This window comes from Periplaneta americana, chromosome 6, assembly GCF_040183065.1.
Source record: "Periplaneta americana isolate PAMFEO1 chromosome 6, P.americana_PAMFEO1_priV1, whole genome shotgun sequence".
In the NCBI taxonomy this organism is placed as follows: Eukaryota; Metazoa; Arthropoda; class Insecta; order Blattodea; family Blattidae; genus Periplaneta; species Periplaneta americana.
Window position 1 is genome coordinate 100,714,012 of NC_091122.1, and position 26,754 is coordinate 100,740,765.

General features: G+C 34.7%; 1 protein-coding gene across 1 annotated transcript; it reads right to left on the reverse strand.

The window, feature by feature from the left end:
- Positions 1–5,700: 5,700 nt before the first annotated feature.
- On the reverse strand, positions 5,701–24,592 carry LOC138702221 (phospholipid-transporting ATPase ABCA3-like). Its single transcript, XM_069829814.1, has 4 exons — positions 24,460–24,592; positions 14,198–14,276; positions 9,369–9,628; positions 5,701–6,374 (listed from the first exon to the last, which is right to left on the reverse strand). Exons 1-4 carry the CDS (start codon positions 24,574–24,576, stop codon positions 6,114–6,116), a joined length of 717 nt encoding a protein of 238 aa, XP_069685915.1. The 5' UTR covers positions 24,577–24,592; the 3' UTR covers positions 5,701–6,113.
- Between the last annotated feature and the right edge of the window lie 2,162 nt (positions 24,593–26,754).

Genomic DNA, 26,754 nt, shown 5'->3' on the forward strand with positions numbered 1-26,754 from the left:
GCAGCTCCTATCTTCTATTGTCCTTTCCCTAAACTGTATAGATTTGGCATTGCACCAGTCAATGCTAGAGCTCTCTGACTAAATCTAGGAATTCCTTTCTCTCGAGCTTTCCAGTACAAGGGGGAGTTATGACACAGCAGTTCGCTTATTCTAACTTTCCACATAAACTTACATTTTATGTCTTTAATTTCAAAATTAAATAAAGTGATTATATGCTGCATAAAATAGTTACATGTAATATTTATTGTATTAAACTATGCAAATGGGTCTATGCGTTAAATATAGATATGAATAAAATATCTTTCTTTCTTATCCATTACAATGGACACTGAAGGTTTCAAAGATTTTCAAGTATTGAACAAACAGATTGTCGAAAATCAATATCCTGAAGATGGACATAGGCTAAATTTGAAATCAGGAACAATTCCGCTGTTAAAGTAAATAAAACCCCTGGCACACTTTTCATCAATTGAGGCGCTGACATGGGAAAGGCAGTAACTGCCAAAAACAACATTTTTCAGGGGAAGCAAAAAACAAATTTATGAACACTTTCTCACTTACATTATTACAGAAACTGCTTTGAATGAAAGGCATACACTCATGTTTGTGTTACATATGAAATTTGAAAAGTCGGGCACAGATTTATCTGTGAAATCCTATTTTATGAAAATACAACTTTGAAATCACTCCTTACCCAAACTGAGAATTAACGTCATTTATACATTATGCACAAATTTTTCGGTAAAATGCATGATACTTTTCATCGAGGAAGTGTAACATAGTAACAAGTCTCTCTTTTTGGCATCAGGGACGACTGGTCTTCTTTCAAGGCGTTGCAAGCACTGCAAGTTAGTGATTGACGTTAATAACTGTCCTTTCTTAAAAACCCTGTGCTCTGTCCATATTTCAAGGTCATTAAATGACTCTTTTGTTTTTATTAGAGGAAAATCAGCTCTTGAGAGTCTAATCCAGTTGAGGGTGCTGATTTTGAGAGGAGTTATATTCAAAAACTTGTCATATTCTGCAGAAAAGTCGAAGAAATTCTCATCCTTCATCATTATTACATTATTAGGCCTTACCTCTTCTGAAACCATGGTCTTGCATTTTTTTTTTCTTTTCTCTATGATGCCAAATTCCCTATCACATGGCATGTAGGAATGTTCTGAAACCAGGAATTTCAAGTCCACTGAATCAAAATGTTTCTTGGAAATAATGTAAATCTGGACCAATAGAATCATCCGATTCTTATTCTGCCCTGCAAAGTTATCAGCCCATATTTGTCTAGACACATTCTGATGTTGTAAAAGGAGTTACTACCTTCTCCGCGCCAACAGCTGTGCACATACAACTTACAACATCTAGTGACTACGTTTCCAACTTCGTTTCATTACATACGGACAAACTACCTTCTCTGTGCCATTGGCATGGCCATTTACTACCTTCTCAGTTAAAAACCTAAAAATTCTAATTTTTGGCAGTTACGACCTTTCCCATGTCAATGCCTCAATTATATTCTGATTTCGAAAACTGGCACATGATTAAGGTTTTCAAGAAGATGCCACGACGTGAATCCAAGAACAAGAAAAGACCTGCAGTGGATCATCCATTTCTTGCATGCTGTCTACAAGATCTTCTCATACTCCCGAGGGACGTAATGTAGCTTCTTAGTAATTGAAGGACCTCCTTTTCTTGTTACCATATACTCCACCAGTGCATCACATTGTTTATAAGACTTGAAGTAAAGCTCTTCTAAAGATAGTGCATCCACTGTAGATTATGTTGAATATATTTAAAGCCTTGCAATACGTGTCGAGTTAAACTATTTTAAATTACATATAAAACTAAAATATTGCAATTTGGCATAAACACGTTAATCATTTCATGTTCCTGAACACTTGCTAATGTTGATATTTGAATAACTGGAGGATAGCTTTAATACATAGGCAAATTAAAGTAATACTTGTACTTCCATTACCATACATTTACACATAGTTGCAGTTTATTAGTGGTTCTGATCTCAATGGAATTCTTTAGTTTGTTTAACAAATATTTTCTTAGATTTATAGGGCGATTATGATTAGTTTAAAAAAATAAAATTATTACCTTAATCATGAAAATATTCCTGATACGACCTTTTTCTGTAAAAGTCTGGTGTGGCATAAATCCCTCTTGCAGTGGCCTCCTCAATGCATTAACATACTTCTGCTGATACATAACTTGAAATCTACTTTCATATCTAATCACCTCAAAATCTGTGCTTCAGTGGCTGATCATGATAATATCTTTGAAAAATATTGGAGTGCAAGAGGTCAAATGACTTTATTGTCAAATGCCTGGCATTAGAAAACAACAACTTTCATATCTAATTTAATGAACGCCATTTTCTAATTTAAGCATAGGTTATTATACTATATGTACATTCTTGAAACTAATTTTCAATGAGAAAAGAAATTAATTTATAATTAAATAGCTTTTAAAGTCATCAAAGAGCATTTCCTTCTGCCACATTTTCATACAGTTTTACGCTTTACATAATAATCATTGCTGTTAAAGCCAATAATAACTTCACTTATTTTCATTTACGCTTTACATAATAATCATTGCTGTTAAAGCCAATAATAATTTCACTTATTTTCATTTTGTATTAGTCAAACATAACAGTCAGCAATCCACATGCATTTTTAATATGAAGGGGTCAGAAGCAAAGGGGTATAAGTGCACTTAAGTTATTTGTGAGAAAATGTGGTTGACAGTACTTAAGATTTCGTAAATTCCTGCAAATTTTTATTTCAATTTTAGTGTGTGGTGTGGTTGCCACTAAAAGTTTAAATACTTTAGCTTGCCCTGGATGCACTTAACTCATATTCTTAGAAATGTCTCTTGTACCCCTTTGCTTCTGACCCCCTAATATGATATTCTGTGTTACGTCGCGCTGATCCGACATCACAGAAATCTCTCCAACCGTCTGTCTAATGTATAGGTCAAGTGAAAATGGAATATATGCGTGAGATTATGGCCAGCAAAGACGTTTTATAGTTTAACCATTGTGACGATGACTGGGATGGTGGGAATAGGGAGATACTATCTACGGAGTATGAAGTCAAAATGAGTAGTAATCCACCCTGGAATACTACCTATGTATAAGTAGGCAGATTGCATTCTTATAAAATATTATTATTTCTGTGTGTCAGCATTTAACACTCGTCTAGCTATAAAATAGTAATCAATTTTGTAAGTATTAACGAAGTGAATAATAATAATGATGATGATGATGATAATAATAATAATAATAATAATAATAATAATAATAATAATAATAACAATAATAATAATATCTTACAGATAAATGATGTGAAAACGTTCGCATCTTTTATTGTATCAGTATTTCAACGTACTCGCGCGTTTGGGTATTGTCGTGCGACGTCATCAACAATGGCCGGCAGGCAAGACAAGAAGGATCGTTGCCTTGGAAACACTATGGTTTGCTATTTTGAACGAATATTTCAGGAATGCTGCGAACTGATTTTAGAGGTTTGAAAGAAGAATCCGCACTCGCGGGACGCCGTGGATTTGCAGGAGGCACAACGCGGATGTCACTAGGGAGGCCAGAACTGGTGAGGATTGTGACGATGACTGGGATGGTGGGAATAGGGGGATACTATCTATGGAATAACGGTAGTCTGGCGGACAGGGATGAAGACTCCACGACCCCTGATCCACCCTCTTCACCCACGACGTCAGACTCGCAACACCTCCGGTATCCCATAATATTTCAGTATTTTTTACACACCCTCACACAAATACGTTCAATGACGGTGAAAGAACAGCCATTACCACCATCCCCATTACCTTCACCTCCATCTCCACCGCCGCCTCCGCCTCCCCCCGTTCTATCCTCAAGAAGGATAAACAAGAAGAACGGGATCCCGATCGTCCGAAGAAGAAGGTCACATTTTACCTCCCCACGAAGTACCGGTACTATTCCTCTGATGAATATCCACCTCGACGATCAGAGGGCGAAAATTGCCAACCCCAGGGCAGGAACTCTCTCCAAGAGTTCTATGTCCGAGTTATGGGAGAGGAGTACTTTAGGACAACGGAACTCCCATCAGCAGATACTCCAGTGGAAGAAGAGTTGCCCCAACGGCAAGCGGAAAAAACGGCGCGAGAAGGAACCTAAATTATGATTCATGAAGAAAGAGTATGAACATTAATTGAAAATGACAAGGAATGAATAATGGAATGCACTTGCCCACATGGTATTAATAATTCTATATATACTCTGAAGGGCAGTACAGCTAATCGGTTTCAGACCGAAAACAGTCATTTTTATAGTATAGTATATTGGTAGTGAAATTAGATAATCCACTAGAGCAAGTTAACTTTAAGTCCTATTATCTCAAAACTACGTTTCATGGACTTGATCCACTTTAGCTCTGAACACCTCATATATAGAACTTTCTTGACTCTATCATTCAAACGCAGACAAGCACTTACATCAGAATGAATGCTACAGGTATTACAAATCTAAATCTGTCTGGAAAAAAGCGTAGGTAGTACATAAAGAAATTAATTTTAAATACAGGCAAGGAATTATCTCACGATTGCATTTCCTAAAGAGTGTTTGTTATTATTATAGAAAACCACATAATTTAAGTGCATATTTTAACTTCTTGACAAATGCCCTGTTATAATACGGATATGCATATTTTAACTTCTTGACAAATGCCCTGTTATAATACGGATATGCATATTTTAACTTCTTGACAAACCTGTTATAATACGGATATGCATATTTTAACTTCTTGACAAATGCCCTATACTAATTTCGGCATGCATATGTCCCTGCATGTTAACCACACCTGCGAATGGCAAATAGGCTAGCTAGCATTCATAGAAAGTCCTAAGTCTTCAAAAATTGGGAAGGAAAATGCAGGAATAATCGCCGCGCGCAGTTGACCTATACCCAAAACCGACCGCCGCGCGCAGTCGGGCGCTTTAAAAACAGGTAGAAATTTATCTTGCGCGCAGTCGGGATCCTCCGGATCAGAGAACATCCGACCGAATGTTCGAACTTCAACCGGTTACCCCCGATGTTTTGCAGGTTAGACAGAACACAAGAACACTACATCATACAAGAACACTGATATTTTCTGTGTGCACAAACAGAGTAACAATTGAAGGAAATTTACTATGTGTAATTTAAAAAAATGTGTTCGCTTGATGTAGGCCTACAATTTATTGGACACTTTACACTTATCTCCATAACAAATATACAAATGAACAAATCGACACCGGTAATAACAAAGGAAATAAATGTAATGCGTAATATGGAATCTGGTGTGTAAAGAAATGCAAGAATAGAATAAATTACAAATACTTACTAAATAGAAGATCAAATAAGTACACAACAAAGAGAAAAGTACAGGTACTCTCAAGTTCTAATGCTTGTAGGTCTAGTTTCACGATTCATACTGTTGCTCTTGACGATACCCAACTAATGAACAATCAGTGAATCAATTAATGGATCCATGGATGAATGAATAAATGAATCGATGGATGGATGGATGGATGAATGAATGAATGAATGAATCAATCAATCAATCAATGAGTCGATTGATTGATTGATTGATTGATTGATTGATTGATTGATTGATTGATTGATTGATTGATTGATTGATTGATTGATTGATTGATTGATTGGCTGACTGACTGATTGTAGTGAGAGAGGAAAAATTATCAATTAAATGGTAGCAATAATACAATTAAGAACCTGTAATGCATCATATACAACGTTATCAGAACAAATGGATAAATCATCTGTAACGTCATGTTTCACTATTTTCCTGCTCAGCAGTCAACCGTCACATTTCCATCAACGCGGTTAGCATTCGAATACTGTGAGGAATCACCTACACCACTCCTCTGTTTACTGCTTTAATATTTACACTGCATTAGGCCTACTAGACTATTTGCATTTTATATTACTAAAAGCTAAGCAATATTAGCTAGTTTGCCGATAGCGTAAAATTAATTTTTGTGAAAATGTAAGCCTACAAATAACTTTCTACTCTGACAATGAGCTCTATGAAGCGGCAAGCTTAATTGCCACATTATTGACGAGCATTATTCTTACCGTTGTGAATTATTACTGAAAACAAGAAGCATAGGCAGATTATCTGCGCCATTCCCAGAACGAGGAAAACCAGAGCGAGGCCGGCATTGCTTTGAGCGAATGCAGAATCTTTCGTTGAGGGTATCAGGCACATGATTATAAGTAGAATTAAAACTGACAGCAGCAGCTGCAGAAACGATTTGACGAACCAGGCTGTCCACTGCATCCAGATGCGCATTCCCAAGAACTTCATCATTTCCTATAATTTTAAGAAGAGAAAGAAGGCGTCACTGTTTGACGAACTTTTATATACGATCTTACATGATGGCAATAGTTTACAAGTTGGATCCAGAATTTTTACAAATTAAGATTGTGCTGTAGCCTAATCAAAACCGATAACACGAAATAGCAAAGGTTATGTATGGTCATTTTAGGATTTTTGTGAACAAACAAAAAGGGCGAAGAATGCCTTCGAAGATAGTTTAATATATTGTATATTCAGTGTTGGGGTTATTGCTGCAATTATGGTTCTCACAACAGAGGAGAAGGTGTTTATCGTCGAGCATTATTTCCGGTCATACGGGGTGGGGCGTTAGAATTGGCCAAGCTTGCGCCACGTTAAAGAGCAGTACCATGAGCGATTTAACAATGCGGCATCAAATAACACAATAATGTCAGCTATCGTCGAGAAGTTCCGTCGTACGTGATCAGTCTTCTGTCGCCTTGCATGTTATAATTACTTATCTTGATTTTCAGAGTATGTTTGTAATATCCCATGTATTGTGGGTCCCTATCACCACGGCATGGCGCGTCCTCAGGTTGCGGATAGAGGAGACGGAAAATATTTGGGGCTAAGAGGGATGAAGTTACAGGAGAATGGAGAAAGTTACACAACGCAGAGCTGCACGCATTGCATCCTTCACCTGACATAATTGGGAATATTAAATCCAGACGCTTGAGATGGGCAGGGCATGTAGCACGTATGGGCGAATCCAGAGATGCATATAGATTGTTAGTTGGGAGGCCAGAGGGGAAAAGACCTTTGGGGAGGCCGAGACGTAGATGGGAGGATAATATTAAAATGGATTTGAGGGAGGTGGGATATGATGGTAGAGACTGGATTAATCTTTGCTCAGGATAGGGACCAATGGCGGGCTTATGTGAGGGCGGCAATGAATCTCCGGGTTCCTTAAAAGCCAATAAGTAAGTAAGTAAGTAAGTTTGTAATATCAGTACTCCGTATGACCGGAAATAATGCTCGACAATAAATACCTTCTCCTCTGTTGTGAGAACCACAATTGCAGAAATCAACACAACACTGAATTCACAATTTGTCAAACTATTATCTATACTAATAATAAATCTGTAGCCGAAATTTTTCTGGTAATTTTCGCTTTTTCAAAAGTAATTGGTCCTAACATGTATAATTAACCATCCTGAAACCGAAAATCGTTTCTTTTTTTTTAATTTTTATTTTCAATATGCTGACTTTGGAGTTATATTTGTATCTATAATCCCATTCAGTCCCCCTGTTAAATATCTAGGTGCGTACATGGATGAGGGCCTCAAGTGGAATGTCCAAGTCACACACACGTGCAAGACCGTCTTCTCCATTCTACATTCATTAAATCGTCTGAAAAATGTTCTACCCTTTCAATTAAAACGAATTCTTATACATTGGTGATGCCAAATTTTGACTGTTGCGACATTCTACTAACAGATTTAAATTCTAATTTAGCCCAACGATTGCAACGCGTCCATAATTCCTGCATACGTTTATTTGCAACAACCGCAAATACGACCACATTACAACATCCCTTGAAACGTTCCAATGGGTAAGATTACAGGACCGAATATATATCCATTCACTAATTTTCCTACATCGCATCATCAACACTTCTTCGACTAACTATCTCTCAGTGCGTTTTAATTTCTTGTCCTCATATCACAGCCTGCGTATTCGTTCTAAAAATTACCCTTTATTATCCATGCCTAGCCATAAAACAACTCACTATTCTTTCTCTTTCACAGTATCAGCAATTCGTTTCTGGAACTCCCTATCTAGCTCCCTCAGGAACTGTCGAACGATATTACGATTTAAAAGTAAATTATTCGAACACGTGACCAGTACTAAGTCATATAATTCAACTTCAGATTTAATTTTCCCGTTCCTTTATCCTATCATGATTGTTGTATGTACTTTTATCATTGAATTATAAGTCTTCATTATTATCCTACAAATTGTTCATATATATGTTACTCATTTTTCTGAAAATGTTTTCTTTCTTCCTCATTCATGTTTAATTCTCCTTTGCGTGTATGTGTGTATATGTAGTATTCCTCAGTGTTGTCTAGTTAAAATTTACTTTGAATTTGTAATTTTTGTAATTTGTAATATTGGTTCACTTACCACTTGCATATTCATTGAGTGTAACTTCTAAGCCTTATTTTATTTTGTAATTATTATTTAGTTTGCATTATTTTACTCAACTTTTGCTTGTATGACTATATCAATTTTTTAGGGTTCTTTAAATATTAGCCTGATGGCCTTAACTTCGCCAGAATAAATAAATTACATTTTGAAGAGTAAAAAAAAAAAAGTTTCATATGCCCTGAAACAAACATTCCTAACCACCACAGCATTAACAGTTGTAACTAAAATAAATTGTATTGGTCAGCATGTTTCGACCTTTTCTAGAGAGACCAAAGATACTCATTCGAATGTCACTCTCCACTCCCTCACTGTTGCTGTATTTCAATAATTAGTACGCTCTTAAGCACATATCAGAGTTTCCATTACAATACATGCACACTGTCACGTGACCGCACTAGTTCATTCCGTACGACACATCTTGTAAACCATTGCCATTATTCTGGTTAAATCTGTTTATTGAGACTTTCACCTAGTTACCATGTTATATAAATATCAGGAGCTGAGGATGTGAGAAGCCCTAGCATTCTTAAGACACTAGCATAGCCTATTGTGTTACGTCCAAATTTTCACATGTGAGATAAATGCCCGATGAATTTTATTTGGAGCCCTTTATCGGGGACAAAGTTTTCTTACGTGGGTAAATCTACGACACGGGTTTCTCAGCTTTACTACCTTCTCGAAGGATAACATGCGTATGATTATCGCCTTTATAGTCCATCGCCCTCGGCCGGGTTTGAACTCGTAAATCTTGCATCAAATGGCGAACATGTTAACTGCAACACTACAGTTAAGCCTACATAAAGGAATGACAATACTCACCTTCAATTGCAACTGTCGCTCAGTGCACACTGCTGACACAATGCCGAAGCAAGGCTGCAAGAAACTTATTGAAAATATTATTGGTATAGCTAGTCGAATAATCAATTCCCAGTCATTAAATCGTAGACGTGGAATGGGATATTTCTGAAGCATTATTTTTGGATGAAGTATCTTCTCGGTCCCAGTTTCATCTTCTAAAATTGTTTGTAATAATGTATATTGTAGCAATATGAAACCACTATCTTCGTAGTGTCCTGAATCTATAAAGCAAATCATATAAATTAATTAATTAATGGTAAATCGTGTATATCTGCAGATTTTTAAGAAATGAAAAGGGAGTAGTTTCTGGGGAAGAAAGGCACAATCATTCAACTATTGCAATTCCTCGTTTACATATCACGGCATTAAACTAATCATTAATTCAAAATCTTGAGAGTACCGTAATACTATTCGAACTGCGAATGAAGGCAAAATTGGAAGGTTTTAACATTGATAGACTATTAGATCAAGCAAGAATGAATGCAGTGTCAATGTTGTCTACGGGTCAAGAGTGTCAAGACAGTCCAGATTCTCACTTACTCGAATGGCTTTCCTTCTTGCCATCACCGTAATATGGTTTATATTATCATGAGCTTCAATCTACTCGTTTTTGAACAGGCAACATTTCCATTCTATAAACAGTGATTGGGATGTGAAGAACACTGACTCTTCCAATCGGTGTTGAGATTTAATAATATCTTCAGAATTAATTTTATGACTACTTTCTGTGCTGGTATTGATGTCTGTTTTCCGACTAAGATTGTAAAACAGTCTAATTTGAATAAGAATATTAAACATATTATAAGTTGGTACAATGATGACCTAAAGAGTACGAAAGAATATGTTTCTTATTTTCATTCTCGCCTACTATTGTCGATAAAATATAATGGTAATATTGATGTAGCAAGGTCAAATAAATTACTATGTTGCAAGATCTGAGTACAAGTTACTTTTAAAGCAGGCTAAACTTACTTCTATATATCTAATGCCAGTAATAAAAGTAAGGCAACATGGGCTATTATTAACAACAATGTATGTCCTAGTATTCATAGGATTACTCCGAATATTAATCCCAATACAAGTTCTTTATCAATTCTGTTATTGAACCTTATGAGACTGTGCATCTGTGTAAGGATGCTACCATGGCATTTAAAAATAATTTTCAGGTTTGTGTACGCAATTTTAATTGGAAATTGCTACATTATGATGATGTGTTAAATATTGTCTGTGGTAAGAAAAGTAGTAAACATAGAGATATTTACGATGTAAGTACTGACATGATTAAGCAGATCATTCCGTATATTTTGGTACCCCTTACACATTGCATTAATCAAGGCTTTTTATCTGCTGTTTCTCCTCATATGTTAAAGTTTGCTAAAGTTATTACTGTATTTAAAAGGTTGACCGAGATGAGGCTGAAAACTACAGCCCCATTTTATTAGTCCCTATTTTTTCCAAAGTCATTGAAACAGCCATGTATTTACAATTGTTTGAATACTTTGAATCTAATCACTTGTTTAGTTGTTGTCAGTATGGTTTTAGGAAGGGTGTAACTACTATTGATGCAGTTGATAACTTGATTTGTTCAATCATATCTGATTTTGATAAGCATTGTAATACCTTTACTTCTTTGTGCGACTTATCAAAAATATTTTATACTGTTTCTCACGAAATCTTAATTTCTAAACTTAAATATTATGGTATTATTGAAATTAATTTGGACCCGATAAGAAATTATTTATCTGATCGTAGTCAATATGTCTTCTCGAATGGTTCTATTCTAGTTTTGAGTCTGTTTCTATTGGGGTCCCTCAAGGCTCTGTTTTGGGACTTCTTTTATTTTTTTATTATGGTAAATGATCTGTCTAAAAATATTTATACCAATTTGATTGTATTTTCTGATTATGCTACATTGTACCATACTAATGATGACATAACTGACTTAACGCTTGCTATGGACAATTTCTTTAACGAAGCAGCTCCTGGTTTGAGGCTAATGAATTTTGTTTAAATCAGACTAAGACACAACATCTGTTATTTACGTAAAGTGATCTCACAATTTACAACTCTCATCATCTGCTAAATGTTTAGGAATTGTATTGGATCCCAAATTATCTTGTTACTGAGTTATTTATTTATTAAGTAAATTGAAAGCACTGGTGCCTAAAAATATGTAAGAAGCGCTTATCTTGCCTTCTTCAATAGTATAATAACCTATGACATTACTGTATGGGGTAACAGTTCTATTGTATCTAATGTTTTCCCTTTTCAAAAAAAAAAAGCTTTACATATATTAACCGGTTCTATCCATGATGCACATTGTAAGCCACTATTATCAATGAGGCTATCTTTACTGTTATTAATCTTTACATCTTCACATGTTTCCTAAAGGTAAAGAATAACTTAGCAAATTATTACCACAGATCTGATCATCATAATTATAATACAAGATACAATTTTCATCTGATTGAATCTAATGTTAGACTGGAAACAACAAAAAAACAATTTATGTCCATGGCAGTATCTATGTTTAATAGAAATAATTCTAAAGATAAATAAAAAAATAAATCTAATAAAACAAATTGATATATATCATAATCTAAGATAAATCACTGACACTAACACCACAAAACAATATTTTATTATACTAAACTACTTAAGTAATTATATTCAAAATGCAACAATATCTCTATTTAAAATTAATAAATTTAAAGGAAATCAATCCACACACTGTTAGCTATAATACACTTAAGAATGTTTTAATCATCCGTTTTATGATATTAGTGAATACTTTGAATCCCCAGTTAACAACTTATGTTTTAAATAATCACTTTGTTTTGTTTCTTTATGATTATGCCTATAGCATTTTATCAATATCCATGACTTTAATAAAATCCAATCTAATCTACTTAAAGATTCCCTTATTACGGTTTTAAATCATGCGGTCCTGACAGAAGCTTAAGTATAATGATGTAGAATAAAACCCTGCAATAACATATTATTTGAATTTTTAACTTATAATTATTACTCTTATTCATTTTACATAACTGTTTAATATTGCTTTTATTTATAGTCGTTTAACTGCGAGGTCAATTCGCGACTGTCGAAATTGTTGTTAATACACTGGACATGTTCACGATGTACTTACAATCAGTAAGGAGTAATGTCTGATGAGTATAGATTTGTAGTGAAAATGGGAACCAATCTGACATTTACCTTAGATTCTTAAATAACTGAAGTCTGTCCAACGAAATAATGAAGTCATACAAACATATGTACACAGACAGTCATCAAAAATACGCATGGGATTCCATTTATTGTAACGATATTGACATGTAAGTAGGCAACGGTCAGTATTTCCTAGGCCATATTGTTACGGTTTGGATATAGAGAATAATTTCCAAAGGTTACGAGTAAAATAACTCATTAATATTTAGAACTATACTATACTATACTATACTATACTATACTATACTATACTATACTATACTATAATATACTATACTATACTATACTATACTATACTATACTATACCATACTATACTCTACTATACTATATTTATTTAGAACTATTACTATAAAAAACCGGAATTTACAAGGCTCTTCTTTTATTTCAATAAGAAAAAAATATTAATTATGTTAATGCAATCTTAGCGTTAAAACACTCTTCTCATGACGCTATAAATCGTGCAAAATTGGCTTAATTCTGGAACTGGTGCCAGAAAAGGTTGCCTAGCAACTAGTATTCCTTAACGTTATTACCGCCTTCACAACACAATTTTATACAAAGTACCTGTAAGAAAAAGCTTCAAAACAACAACAACAAAATAACATTATCTTAAAAACGGTTACTTAGCAACCATGCAATATATTATATCATATTCAGTATACTCATTTGTCTGTACTACGTCATAACACTAATCACCGTGGCTAACGAGAAAGACAGGCTACGGTGCGACGTCACATTCTTAGTCATAACATGGCCAACATTGAACAAGTTTATATGTAAATGCACATGGGTTTAATATAGAAATTCCTTTGTTTTTTAGAACTTTGATCATGTATTTATATTAGGCGATTGTCAAAATGGACATGACTAGGCCATGATAACCACGTGACTCCAATTCGTGCCGAAGCCTGTCTTTCTCGTTAGCCACGACTAATCACTATCTTTGCTAGGTAACATACGGATGGCTAAAAAGTGGTATCTCGTATCTACAAATATGGTCATTTAGTTTATCTACATTATTATTATTATTATTATTATTATTATTATTATTATTATTATTATTATTATTATGTTTACAAGATTGGACAGTGAACTAATATTTTGTCGAGTAGAAGATCTTGTAAAGCAGAAACGTTAGTAAAAAGTTTATCTATTTTGAGAAAAACTAATTTTAAAACATTTTTTTATTCATCTGGAAATTTACAGACACGAGGTATCACTTCTAGCCATCGATGTTCAGACGATCGGTGTGATCTACATGTAACGAGAGGGATCTTGCTCAGAAGCTGCACTCAGATGTGGATTCGAATATCGCTTGAGCTCAATACCTGGTTCGGTTGTTTTTACGGGTTTTCCCAATTGCAAAGTAAATGTCAGGCAATCTCTTCGCGAATTCCTGTACTCATCCAGGCACAATTATATCTTATCACCATCCATTCCATCAAAGCTAGATAAATGCTGACTTAATACAGAATTATTAAATTATCAAATTAAAAAGAAAGAGAAACAAATCATGTACCAGTAGGCCAACGTTAATTACAATTAACTATTCTTACTCACATTTTTCTCCAAGCAGAACAGTGACAGGATCACGGTAATATTTGTTATCGTGATGTGTAGATGATAGACGAAATGTTATCTGAAACATAAAATATGTTCACTAAGAGTCGAAAAAGTAACTTTAAATTAAGTTCTCTATGCTGTGTTAAGTTAAAAGAGGTGTAATATTCATAGATTAGCACGATGATGCAAGATGAACCCAATAATAGGCCTATTACAGTTCTATTTAATTATATCACTGAAAATTATACAAACTTTGAAGTAGGCCTACCCATTAAAGCTTCTAAATGGTACAGTGGTTTTATTTTTACATAGTTTTCTTTGTGGGTTGATACGAAGTTTAAGATGATCTGGAACACTTAAACATACTATTCTGTGTCGTATCTGATCCGAATCTATTTTTCAAAAGCCTTTCCACGGGCTGCTTTCTTCAACTTTCATTAAAATGGGTAGTGACTTTTAATCCACCTTGTATGTTGAGCTCAGTGCCAATGGCTATCAAAATGTACTTAAGCTAAAAACGATTGTTTTTATTTATTATTACATTTTCACAATCTTACTAGACATCGGACGTTTTATTAAATACCTACTGCAAAAATCTGTACCATGATACACTAGAACTTCAATTAATTATCCGTACTAATTGGGGAGTGGCATAATTCGAATATGCAGAAATGCAGATGATTGGGTCAGAAGTGAAAATCACTCTAGCAACATGTTATTGTGAAAGTGCACAATACACATGTATTAAAAGAAAAGAAGTTACAAATATTTATACACAAAAAGTATTTTTAAATACTGTAGCCTACATACAACGAGACATTAAGAGAAATACTTCATATTGCAGGAGTGAAGACGTTCTGCAACATCCTGCCCAGTCTTTTGCAGTAAAGAAAACTATTTTGTCACTGAATAAACAATTTATCATTTTCCTGAAAATCGTTCCGTATATAATATGGTGTTCGGATAATAAATGGAGTTCTACTGTCTACGCGAATTATTAAATACTAAGGAATACGTATGACGAAGTTGTATATTGTTTTTTTTTTTTTGTTCAACCATACTATAGGCCTAATACGCTCATTACATGTGACGTAACTGTACCTTAATGACATACATTAAAGTACCGCTATTCATTATGTTATTCCAACTATCGATTTCCAACTAAGCACAGCGATATTGCTAAATATAGTACGCGCAACAACCCGCAAGTCTTCGAAAGAAGAAATCCGAAATGGCAGGCATAAACTGCAAAATCGACAACATATATTTAAAATGAAATAAATTATGTTAATTTTAATATTCTAATAAATTTAGTTCATTTCATGTGTGTTTCTTTGAGGTTAAAATTGTCAACGCAAAGCCCTGAAAAAAAAATCAATAAATACGGCGTACACGCAAAAGTGCTCTGTTGCACTACTCGGGAACACGCTGAAAAGACACCCATATCTGTGCCTGCCATCTGTAGCAATAGTCGAGAACACGCTGAAAATACATTCATGGTCACCATTTCATTATCAGCAAAGTAATAAGGTAAGATATTTGTAAAATCTCAAAACTTAGACATTATGCTCGTTTCATAAACTTGCTTGCGTCTTAATTACTACCATTATAGGCTCCTTGCATAATATACTATTTCGGCACTGGTGCCTTTTTATAATTAACTGTCATTCTGCTTCTTATTTATTTGGAATTTATATTATAATGTTTTAGATTTGCATATTTTAAACACTGCTAGAATGTGTTGTAATCAAGTGTCGTATTTTTACACACTCTAAAACATAAAAGTTGTTCGAAGATTTTACATAATTATTTCAATATTAACTCATTTTCAATTATCATCATCATCATCCTTCCAGTGATTAGGCCATGTGGCCCGTTACGGTCTCAAAGAAGACATGATTACATTAATCTATAGATACACTTATTTTATGCATATTTGTTTAAAATTAATTACATACTTACTTAAACAGCATGAAGTATTAACCAATTATATAAATGCTTTTGTGCGCAATCCAGAAAACGATTATTAATATTCGTATTTGATTGCATACTTTATGATTTCAACTATGAAGTATTAATCAATAAATTAGAAAAGAATATTACAATTCCAATCCTTTCAATAACTTGCATTATTTACTTCTAAACTCATTTTTATTTTGATAAAATGTATCTATTTATTTCAAAAAGTTGAATTTAAACATTCAAAACTCTGTAAATAGGAGAAAAATAATGAACTTTAGTTTTTATAGTTCAGTATATTGTGAAATAAATAGGTATAAAGCTATCTAGAATTTAGATGCGTCTTACGTATTGTGAGAATAATCTTCTGTTGCCCATAAGGTGGCTTTAAATAAATATTTAGTTTGTTATTAAATCCAAATGACAGTATGTGTTGCACGTGAGTAGTATTCTTATTGTTCAGTGCCGTCTTATAGGAATAAGCAGATGTAAACACACGAAACGGAGCGGGGAGACGAGTCAGAGTTCTCCGTTCCAAACGAAGCTAGTAGGCCAATAGTCTACTCTATGCACACCTAACTTGTACTCAAAGTAACCAGACGCAGGACTCTACTCATGATCAGGGACCGTAATCTGTCCCAGGGCGTACGGAGATGAGATTAGTTGTTCGTAGACTATATTGGCGTGACGTCATGTTGGCGCGTGGCACAAGTGCTATGAGAGTACACTTTTTTTTTTGGTTTTTTTTTCTCCTCAATTGTTTATGGTGCGTTGCAAAATTGTACTTTACATCGAAAAAAGGACGCAACACAGCACAGAAATTTCGTTATCATTAAACAAAATACATTTTAAGTAGCTTTTAAAAACGTAACAATACCTTGTTTCCGCATACAGCATCCTTCTTTTTTTTTTTTCACATTTATTAATATTTGAATAAATTGCACATATGACAACTCACGGCATACAAATGCTACCATGTACAAAATTAGAGGCTAGACAAGAGACATTTTTAAATTATCTAGAACATCATATCATATGAACATAAAGGTAAACCAAACATAACATCAAACCATATGAACAGAAAACATGCAATATAAAAACATAACATTACTTGATGTAGCACCTTCTTTCATAACACACATATACCTTATGTTATATTATTCGTAAATCACATCATGCTGTTTTATATGCACTGTAGTATTTTACTTCACTTTACCTAAATTCTTCGAATTACATCACACTAAGCTTGGTAAATAATACATCAACAATTCATTATTGTTTCATTAACAGATACACATAACATTATATTCACAATGCATTATCTCAATCTGGCACAATATTTAACATCACAATATTAATCTGATTACTTCTAATGCAATATATCATATAAATTGAAATGCAGCCATATTATTTCATTCACATTATTTTAACTGCCTCACACTTCATTACAGAATATTAAACTAAAAGACCTCATCTTATGGTAGATCGAAATAGAAAGAAATTAATTCATTACAAATTAATATCTTATAACATCACATTAATTTTAATTATTTACATGACACATAGTCATCATCATTACCCTACTGTTATCACAATACATTACAACGAGTTATCCTAAGGTTGCTTTTCTTCCTGATCCTATTACATTGCTATAAATACAAAACAGTCACTTTTATCCTATTTTATCTTATTCAACTCTAATTACCGTGCATTAAGTCACAGCCTACAAATAAGTCAACTTATTTTAACCTAAATACTAATTATACACCATAATTTCACATCATTTGAAGTAAGTATAACACATAATTTTAAATATTAGCACAAAAATTACCAACCTATATTGTCATTAATATATTACAATATCTCAATTCACGGTATCCTAATATATCACATTTATCACTTCATATAATTCCTATCACATCATATTAACAATTATATCACTTAATATCAGATGCAACTAGTTACACCACATTCAATTGTATCATTATTGAACGCTTTTTTGTTTTAATACACATGATTGTCCCTCTATTTTCTCAATATTTACATTATGCTAAATTAAAAGGAAAGAGCGATACATACTGAATGATACTGAGTAGTGCACAGTCCATTTAATCAGTCTCATGTCACAATTGTTTTAAGATATTATACTGTATAGAATATTAAGAGTTAGTACAACCAAACCAATATAATTGTACAACATAATGTTTGCTACCTGACCCATGAATTTTCTTTTCATCTTATTATCTATTCAATTCTAATAGTCTGAGTTCTTTTAGTATTTGGGATGACTTATCGTTCTTCGTTTCCAGTTTGGCAGCCTCTTCTTTCAACATATGTAAGAATTCTTCGATTTTGTGTAGGGGCTTTGTCAACTGGTAGTGCAGGAAACCTGAAGCAAGCCATACAGTTACAAATTTGTTTTGTTTTGTTGGTGGGTCTAATACCAATAATGTTTGGAAACAGTCATGTATTTGGGAATCTGGCCATATTTTTACTAGTAAGACTTTTGCTGCTTCCCATATGGTTTTCGCAGCACCACAGTTTGTGACACGATGTTTCAGTGTATCCAACCATCCACACTTTTTGCAGGCAGAGGAATCTGTTAAATTATGTCGATGTCTCTTTTCTTCAGTTGGTATAATCTGATTGAGATAGCAATACACTGTTGTCTTCCATGCAGTCGGGATGTTTGCCATATGCATATTGCGCCATATATTTCCCCATCTTTGGTTTGGCAACTTTTCCACGATACGTGGAATTTGCACATTTTTCTTCATAAGGTAAGTGTAGATAATCTTTGTGTTTTGATTCTTGTCATTCGTGGCTATTGTTGGGGAGTATGACTCTATTGCTTCCCAAATCATTTTCAGCGACTGCGGTAAGATGGTTGTTTTACTGCATAGTAGTGGAATGTGTATTTGCCAGAATTTGTTGTCCATGGGGTCGCTTTCATCTTGTTACGCACGAAGAATATTCCGTGTCAAAAGAGCCTGACTTTTTTCTTTAATTGCAGTCAGCTGTAAACCTCCTTTCGTTTTTGGTAGATGTAGTTGTGTTTTCGGAAGCTTGTAAAAATATCCTTTCCAAACATAGAATCTTATTGCTCGGTCTAGCACTGTGGAGTATTTTTTCGGAAGAGGCAAAATCTGTGCTACATACCACAATTTGGACAGGCAAAATACGTTTATATGCCATATCCTCTCAAAGAGATTGAGGGTTCTGTATATATGCTGAAATATGGACGCTCGAGTTCTTGCAGACGTAATGGACCAATTGATGTCAACCATTTCTTTGAAGGATGCACATACTGTTATTCCTAAAATCTTTGCTTCTCTTTTTATAGGGATGTGATTTACAGTGTGTGTAGCAGGCCAATTACCTAATGGTCCTAATGATGACTTTTGTGTATTTATTTTTTCACAGGATGCATTACTATATGTTTGTAGAATCTGTGGTAATTTTGTACACTCTTCTTCATTTCGGAGAAGGTTTACAACATCGTCTGCATATACCCTGATCGTGAACATGGAGCATGTGGCTCGTCCAGTTTGTAAAATGTTATGTGACATTCTAATAAGTGGTTCTATACCAATAGCGAACAGGCACATTGACAGCGGGCAACCTTGTCGTACCGATGATGCAATAGAAATACGTTTCGTAAAGAAACCGTTCACTTGAATTTTGGAGTTAGCACTATTATATAAGCTTCTTACAACATTAACAATTTTGTCTGGTATACAGAAGTGTTTCATAACACGTTGCAGATAGAGATGGTTCATTCTATCAAAGGCCTTATTAAAGTCTATTGATAACAATGCTGCTTTTTCATCCGGGAATTCTTCATAATGTAAAATTGTATCACGAATGGTGACAAGGTTATGAATTATTGATTTGTCCGGTACACTGCAAGTTTGGCCTATTTCAAAAATATCTCGAAAGGTTGGTTTTAATCTGTTCGCTAGTATCTTCATAAATAACTTATAGTCTGTGTTCAAGAGCGTGATTGGACGATAGTCCGACACTGTACGTGGATGTGTAACTTTCGAGAGAAGTATTACAATCCCATCACTGAAACCCTCAACTACAATCCCACTATCAAAAATATAATTGAACAGTTCAACTAATGTGTCTTTAATTAAAGCCCAATGTACTCGTATTTTGTACAGTTGATATGTAAGTCCATCAGGTCCAGGGGCAGTATTCTTTGGTGCAGTTTCTATTGCCATGAGAATTTCTTCTTCTGTAATTGGTAACTGAAGATCGCTTTGCTGCTGCAAATTCAAGTATCTGTTCACATGCTTGAGTAAAGTGTCTGTTTCCGTTACAGAGGTGGGAGATGCAGAATAAAGGGATTTGAAGAAAGTTTCAACTTCTTTAATACAGTCTGAGTTAGATGTTAATTGTGTTCCTTCCGTTGTTTGGAGGTGGGATATATGTTTAGTCCTAGCGTTGCGTTTTTCCTTTACAAGATGGTATAGGGCACATCTTTCATCTTCGCTTACTGTTGGCGTTCTCGCACGTATCTTTACACCGTCCATGAATTTTTGTTGAAGAGCACAAATAGTCGATTTAATGTTTAAAATTTCTTGCCACTTATTACCACCTGTCTGTTGTGCATCATACAATTCGTTTAAAAGCTGATAGTAAAAGTTCAATGTTTCCCTATTTTCTGAGGCTCGAATGATACCTGCTTGTTGAAAATAGGCTTTTATTCCAGGTTTTATAATATGTAAACCACTTTTGCAGGATGTTGAGTTTGGAGTTGTTGGCTCTGATTGTTAATTTTTCAAAATGTTGAGAAAATTGTTCACTGATTTCAGGAATATATAGTAAGGTATTGTTTAGTTTCCAAAAGCTCTTACCATACAGGGGAAGAGGAATATCAGTCTGGAGTGAAAGGAGGACACAGTCATGGTCAGAAAATGGCGTGGGAAAAACTTGTATACGGTAGACATATTTACTGTGTGTTCTGGTGATATAGAATCGATCTAATCTAGATGCTCCATTTATTCGGCGAAACGTATATTCTACTCTATTACCATGGAGAAGCTCCCAAGTATCTACTAATTGTAGGTCTTGTGTCATATTAGTCAAAACTGGAGATGGATTATACTGCCCCGTTTGATCTTTCGCGTGAAGCACACAGTTCCAGTCCCCACCTATCAGTAGACAGTCATATCTGTGGCGAAGGAAGAAAGGGAGTTCCTTACTTAGAAAACTTTCTCTTTCTTGGCGATGATTGGTTCCAGAAGGAAGATATACATTGAGCACCTGAATGTTATTAACCTTCATGGATATCACTCGTCCGCTTGGATGTTTTTCAATGGCATCTACTGCAAGTCCATAACGATAAATAACTGCCGTACCACGATTTTCATCACCAGTATTAACAACGTAATCGTATTGCGGTCCTATGAAATCAAAGTTTTCTGTATTCACTTCCTGTAACAGTAGCATATCTATACTGTTTTGTTTTATGATTGCATTTAGTAACGACTCTTTATTTTTGCTTTGTAAACAATTTATATTTAGTGTCGCATAATTTCGTAGTAGCACCATATATTGAAGTATATATAAAGTAGTGCAAGTATTGACTTGCAGTACGATATGGATATTCCTGTCTGCATATTCTACGTCCAAAAATATTTATGATTCAAAGTCGGTAAGGAAGTCTCCAGTCCTATTGGTTTTATCTTAGGAAGAGATTTTCCATCAGCACCGTCCTTTTTACTGCCCTCTTTGGTACGACCGTAGATTGCGTAGGGGTGAGGTCTTGGACTGTTCTTGATCTTATTGCTAGGATACGTGTTTGTTGTGTTCTTTTCGCTGGCGCTGCTACCAGGAACCGCCCCATCATCGCGACTTCTTAGACGTGGGTCCCGTGTACACTCATGTTGCGCCATAGGTTTAAGTTTCTTAGGTGGTGTTTCATTAGGTTGCCCTAATTTTTGGTTTTCTTCGCGATCAATTGTGGATTCTCCAAGATCCCAAGATCAGAGTGTTTTTTCATTGCAGATGAAGTATTTGTTATTTCTATGTCATCATTGATAACTGTAAGTTGTTCCTTATCCTGTGCGACCTCAGCTGCATCATTTGCTGTATATTCTGTGGTGTCCATAATATTTTGTTCATCTTCTGTAGTCACTGTTTTTATGGCCTCAATTTCTGATGCGGTGTCAGTTTCTTCTTCTACAGGTGCTTCACGTTCCGTGGGACGTTCCATCGTTTGCACATCACGTGGCGCCTCACGTTGCTATATGACTGTTCCCGAAACAATGTCACTTAATAACAGTTGTCGTTGTTTGACATTAACATTCATGGTGGTTTTCCTCTGAGGGCAGTCTTCTTTCTTATGATTGGGCTCATGGCACACATAGCATAAAATCGGTTGTCCCACATACGTGATGTGTGCGTTATATCCCGCAATGGATATCGATCCTGGAATATGCTTCTTAATTTCCATTTTTACCGCACGAACGCCATTGTTAACTGGGAAAGGATAAGCTGTGCTCCACTGTTCTTGTCTCACTGAATGAACTACACCATACGTATTTAACGCTGTTTGAATTAATGAACTCGGCACCTCCGGGGGTAGTTTAAACACTCGGACAGTTACGGAAGGAACATCTGCCTTGCTTACTTTCACTTGTGTTTGTTCACCATTATTATATTTGAAATCTGTTGTACCTTCATGTTTGTGTATTAGTTTTTCATATATCGTGGGCGATATCACTTTTATATATAATGATTTTTCTTGTGTATTTAATTGCAACATATCTACCTGTTCTGTGTTTAAGTTGAGAGTTTGTTGTATCCAAAGATGTACATCCATTGCCATAGGACGAGTAGCATTACCGTCAAATTGTACTTTAATTGTATTAAGTCGTCGAATTGTAGCCATTTTTGGTTTACTTGTCACTTTTCTCAAATATGAAGAAAAGACACACGCGAAAGTATTCGTAAGAATGTAAACACCGCACGAAAATACTTCGGTTTAACACAACACTTATAGTATACACACACTCCGCGTACACGAACTCACTAGATAACCGCTCCCGTAACCTCAACCGTACTCTGCCGCGGTTGAAGCGAGACTCTTCACTTGAATCTTGTTTGTTCTGCAGTTGATGTTCTATTAATCATACAAAACTTGACCTAGGAGACTGCTGAAAATACATTCTAGTGATAAAGACTGATACTACGATGACATTTCTTTCAATTATTTAAATTATTTTGTTCATTTATTTATTTGATTTATTTTTACTGCTACTGGCAGAGATAAGGCCATAAGGTCTTTTTTTCCACTCAATCAGTATATCACATCGGATTTATGAAATAAAACCATCTGCCCTTCAATAAGGGTGATCACAAGGATCCAGAAAACAAATACATATATAAAAGTTTACAATGAAACAATGAAAATTCATATAATAAATTTCAAAAGAAAATTAAAATGAATCATATTATTTGAAAAAGAGATGAAATTGCCAAATTTAAATTGAGTCCTTTAGAATTTCTCTAAGGATTTTCTCAACGTTGTAAAATGTGAATCTCTTTGATTTTAAAAGGTTATAGGTGTATTTAGAGATAGTACCACGAACTCAAAAAAGAAGTCCTCTGTAGCACCTGGGTAACGTAGTCGGTATAGCGCTGTCCTACTGTGTCCGAGGTTGCGGGTTTCTATCCCGGCCCAGGTCGATGACATTTAAATGTGCTTAAATGCGACAAGCTCATGTCACTAGATTGGCATGTAAAAGAACTCATGCGGAACAAAATTCCGGCATATAACTTCGGCAGTTGCGAGCGTCGTTAAATAAAACATAATTTAATAATTTATTTGACACACAGTCAATGATCAAAATGAAAGGCACTGCCATGACAAAGGAACGTCAATCTAAAAGAGCATATCTAAAGTAGAATATCCTCCTTAAAATTGGATGACTACAGAAATGGCTTTTTACCCCGCCTGGACATTCTTATGTGGTGCACCTCATTTTCCCTGTAAAAAATGCGTTAACCTAGCTATAAAAGCCGATCTTTTTGACTGAATAGATGAAGCCAAGTGGATAAAAAAGTAATGTCAATAATAAAGCTAAATAATAGTAGGCCTACGAGGGGTTGAAAATTTCGTGACCTGACACATACATGACATTGAAAAGCAGGAATTAAAATCTCCCTATCACAATGCTGATACTGATGGAAGTCCAGTTTTGACAGAATGCTGTATCATCTCAGACATATGATGAAAAAAATTCAGAGAAATTAGACTTCAATTGTGTTATACGCAAATATTTCTTTACCTGAATTGTGTCAGCAAGTTTGTCATTGACCACAGTTTCATCTCCAAATACAATTCCAGCTACTCGATCACAGGCACCAATAGCTGCACAGGAATCCTCAATAATAGCACTCATCATGGAATTTTCATTTGGATAAGCAATCACTGCAAATATAACAAAAAACAGGCAATTCATACCTATAATATCACACAATAAATATTTCACCATTATTAAAAGTGTTTTTTCCACTCTTAAGCATAACCATTATGCTATATCAGCTAAATTAGTGGACATATGTGGCAAAAGCTACCAAATCACTAAACCAAACTGTGAGATTATAAGAACAATGATGATATTTGTGGAAACATCGTTGATAAGAACTAGGCCTACCACTCTTTTCCTTAATTACATCTAACGGGATAAACCAGCGAATATTTCAGTTGAAAGTGTTTCCTCATTCATCTGGGAACCGCCCAGGTGCGACCCAGGCGAAAAGTTCACCAGACAAAATAGTCCAAAATGCGGCCCGGGATATTTTATTACATGGTCAATGTGTGGCCAGACCTAGACCTAGATTTTAGGATTTTAGCAATTAACTCTCTCAAGAAATGTAAATTATATATATATATATAGTTAAATTTATGTGGTTCGTTATCCAATACCTCAGAAATAGGACAGTTCTTACAGTTGTTCTTTGCTAGGCCATACTTTTGGATCCGGTAGAAGGATTGGTCGACATGTTTACATACATCATGCCAATTAACCTCAAGACTATAGAGTCCTTCATTATATTGATTACTGATTACATATTGGAAAATTATGTCGCAAGTGATGCAATATTACGCCGCCCTCAATCTTTGAGCAGAGTTCAAAGCTTCAGCATGCGGAAGAACAAATGTCTGCAAATCATTTCATTCATGTCTAAATGGACTAGTTTAAGAATCATCTTAATATTTTTATTTTATACATGTTTTAAAGAACGTACAAACCGAAACATATATATGTAAAGCTCAGAAGTCAATAAGCAAATAAAAAGAAGATAACCAAAGAAAAGGAAGAGTTCTTAAACATGCAAAACTCCATAACTAGGCTACAGTTCGTAAAAACAGTTTCATTTAAGCTTCTACTAGTGTAAATGTCAACGACAACTAGCTTTACAAACAATATTTTAACCATACCTGTAACAAATTTCAAACAGCCAATATTACAGTATCCCACTATAGCATCGACAGCTATACTCATATTTAGTAATGCATTGTTACAGGCACTCCTAAATCTGTAAAATGTGCAGGAAAATATTGTTTGTATTCATACCATAACTCAGGTATTCCCAGGCCGCACCTGGACGATTACCTAAAGTTTCCCGGCCGCACATGGACGATCGCCTAAAACTTCAGGGGCCGCACCTGGACTAGAAATCCGATTCTGGGCCGCACATGGACATCCCGTATTAATCTTGTTCAAAGTCCACATATTTACTTTGTTTTTGGGCATCTGTTGGCATATAAAAATAGCGAGACATTGCTACTGCACGATTTTCATATAAAGAATCTAGTTAAACTGTTTGTTCAGTGGAACTGTAACAGCGAACCAACCTGCAATTTCTGACGAATTCTGAATCTTTTCAACTGTCTTCTTCATAATTTGTGTCATTCTTGGGGACTCTGGACACCAATAAACTTCCCTAAAAGAGTATCAACTATAAGTATCAAATTACACTAATTACTAATTCTAGTTACTCACAGGCAATTAATTCAGAACACGATTTTAAAGAAAAATGCTTTCATATTAATTTGTCTTGAGCCCTACTATTTTAGCAAGATGACTGAACACTTTCACGCGATTATTTATTTCCGATTATGCTTTTCTTTCAAAAGACTAATGCTTTAACATTTTGTACATAGTCTACTATTATTATTGTTGTGTGAGATTATCAGGTTGCAAAATTATTACATTTTGGCATTTACTTGTTTTCTTTATTAAATATAAGCATTGAAAAACAAATGTGAACAGAAAGAAAAGCACTTCCACATGATAGATTTATTGTAGTTATTAGTCAATTATGGTTTTACCACGAACACACTTAGTGAATACAAGCCGTAAGTGGGCATCGAGATGCTCGTAACAAACAAATCAAAATTTGTTATTGTTTGATTCAACATTTGAACATGTTTTCAAAAATCTGAAGCAACACGCCATCCCTTTAGATAGCTGAGAAGTTCCTTGCACTACACAACAATCTTTCCAGGGTTTCACGCACTGATGAGAGAATAGGATAAATTTGAGTATTATAATTAAATTTACTTTTCCTTGTCT

Excerpts from the sequence above, each read along its gene's own strand:
- LOC138702221 (XM_069829814.1), bottom strand. The coding sequence starts at position 24,576 with ATGATGAGTGCTATTATTGAGGATTCCTGTGCAGCTATTGGTGCCTGT. Across the intron at positions 14,277-24,459 it reads AACTTGCTGACACAATTCAG|ATAACATTTCGTCTATCATC; the intron begins GTAAAGAAATAT and ends TTTATGTTTCAG. Across the intron at positions 9,629-14,197 it reads TGTTCTGCTTGGAGAAAAAT|ATTCAGGACACTACGAAGAT; the intron begins GTGAGTAAGAAT and ends TTTGCTTTATAG.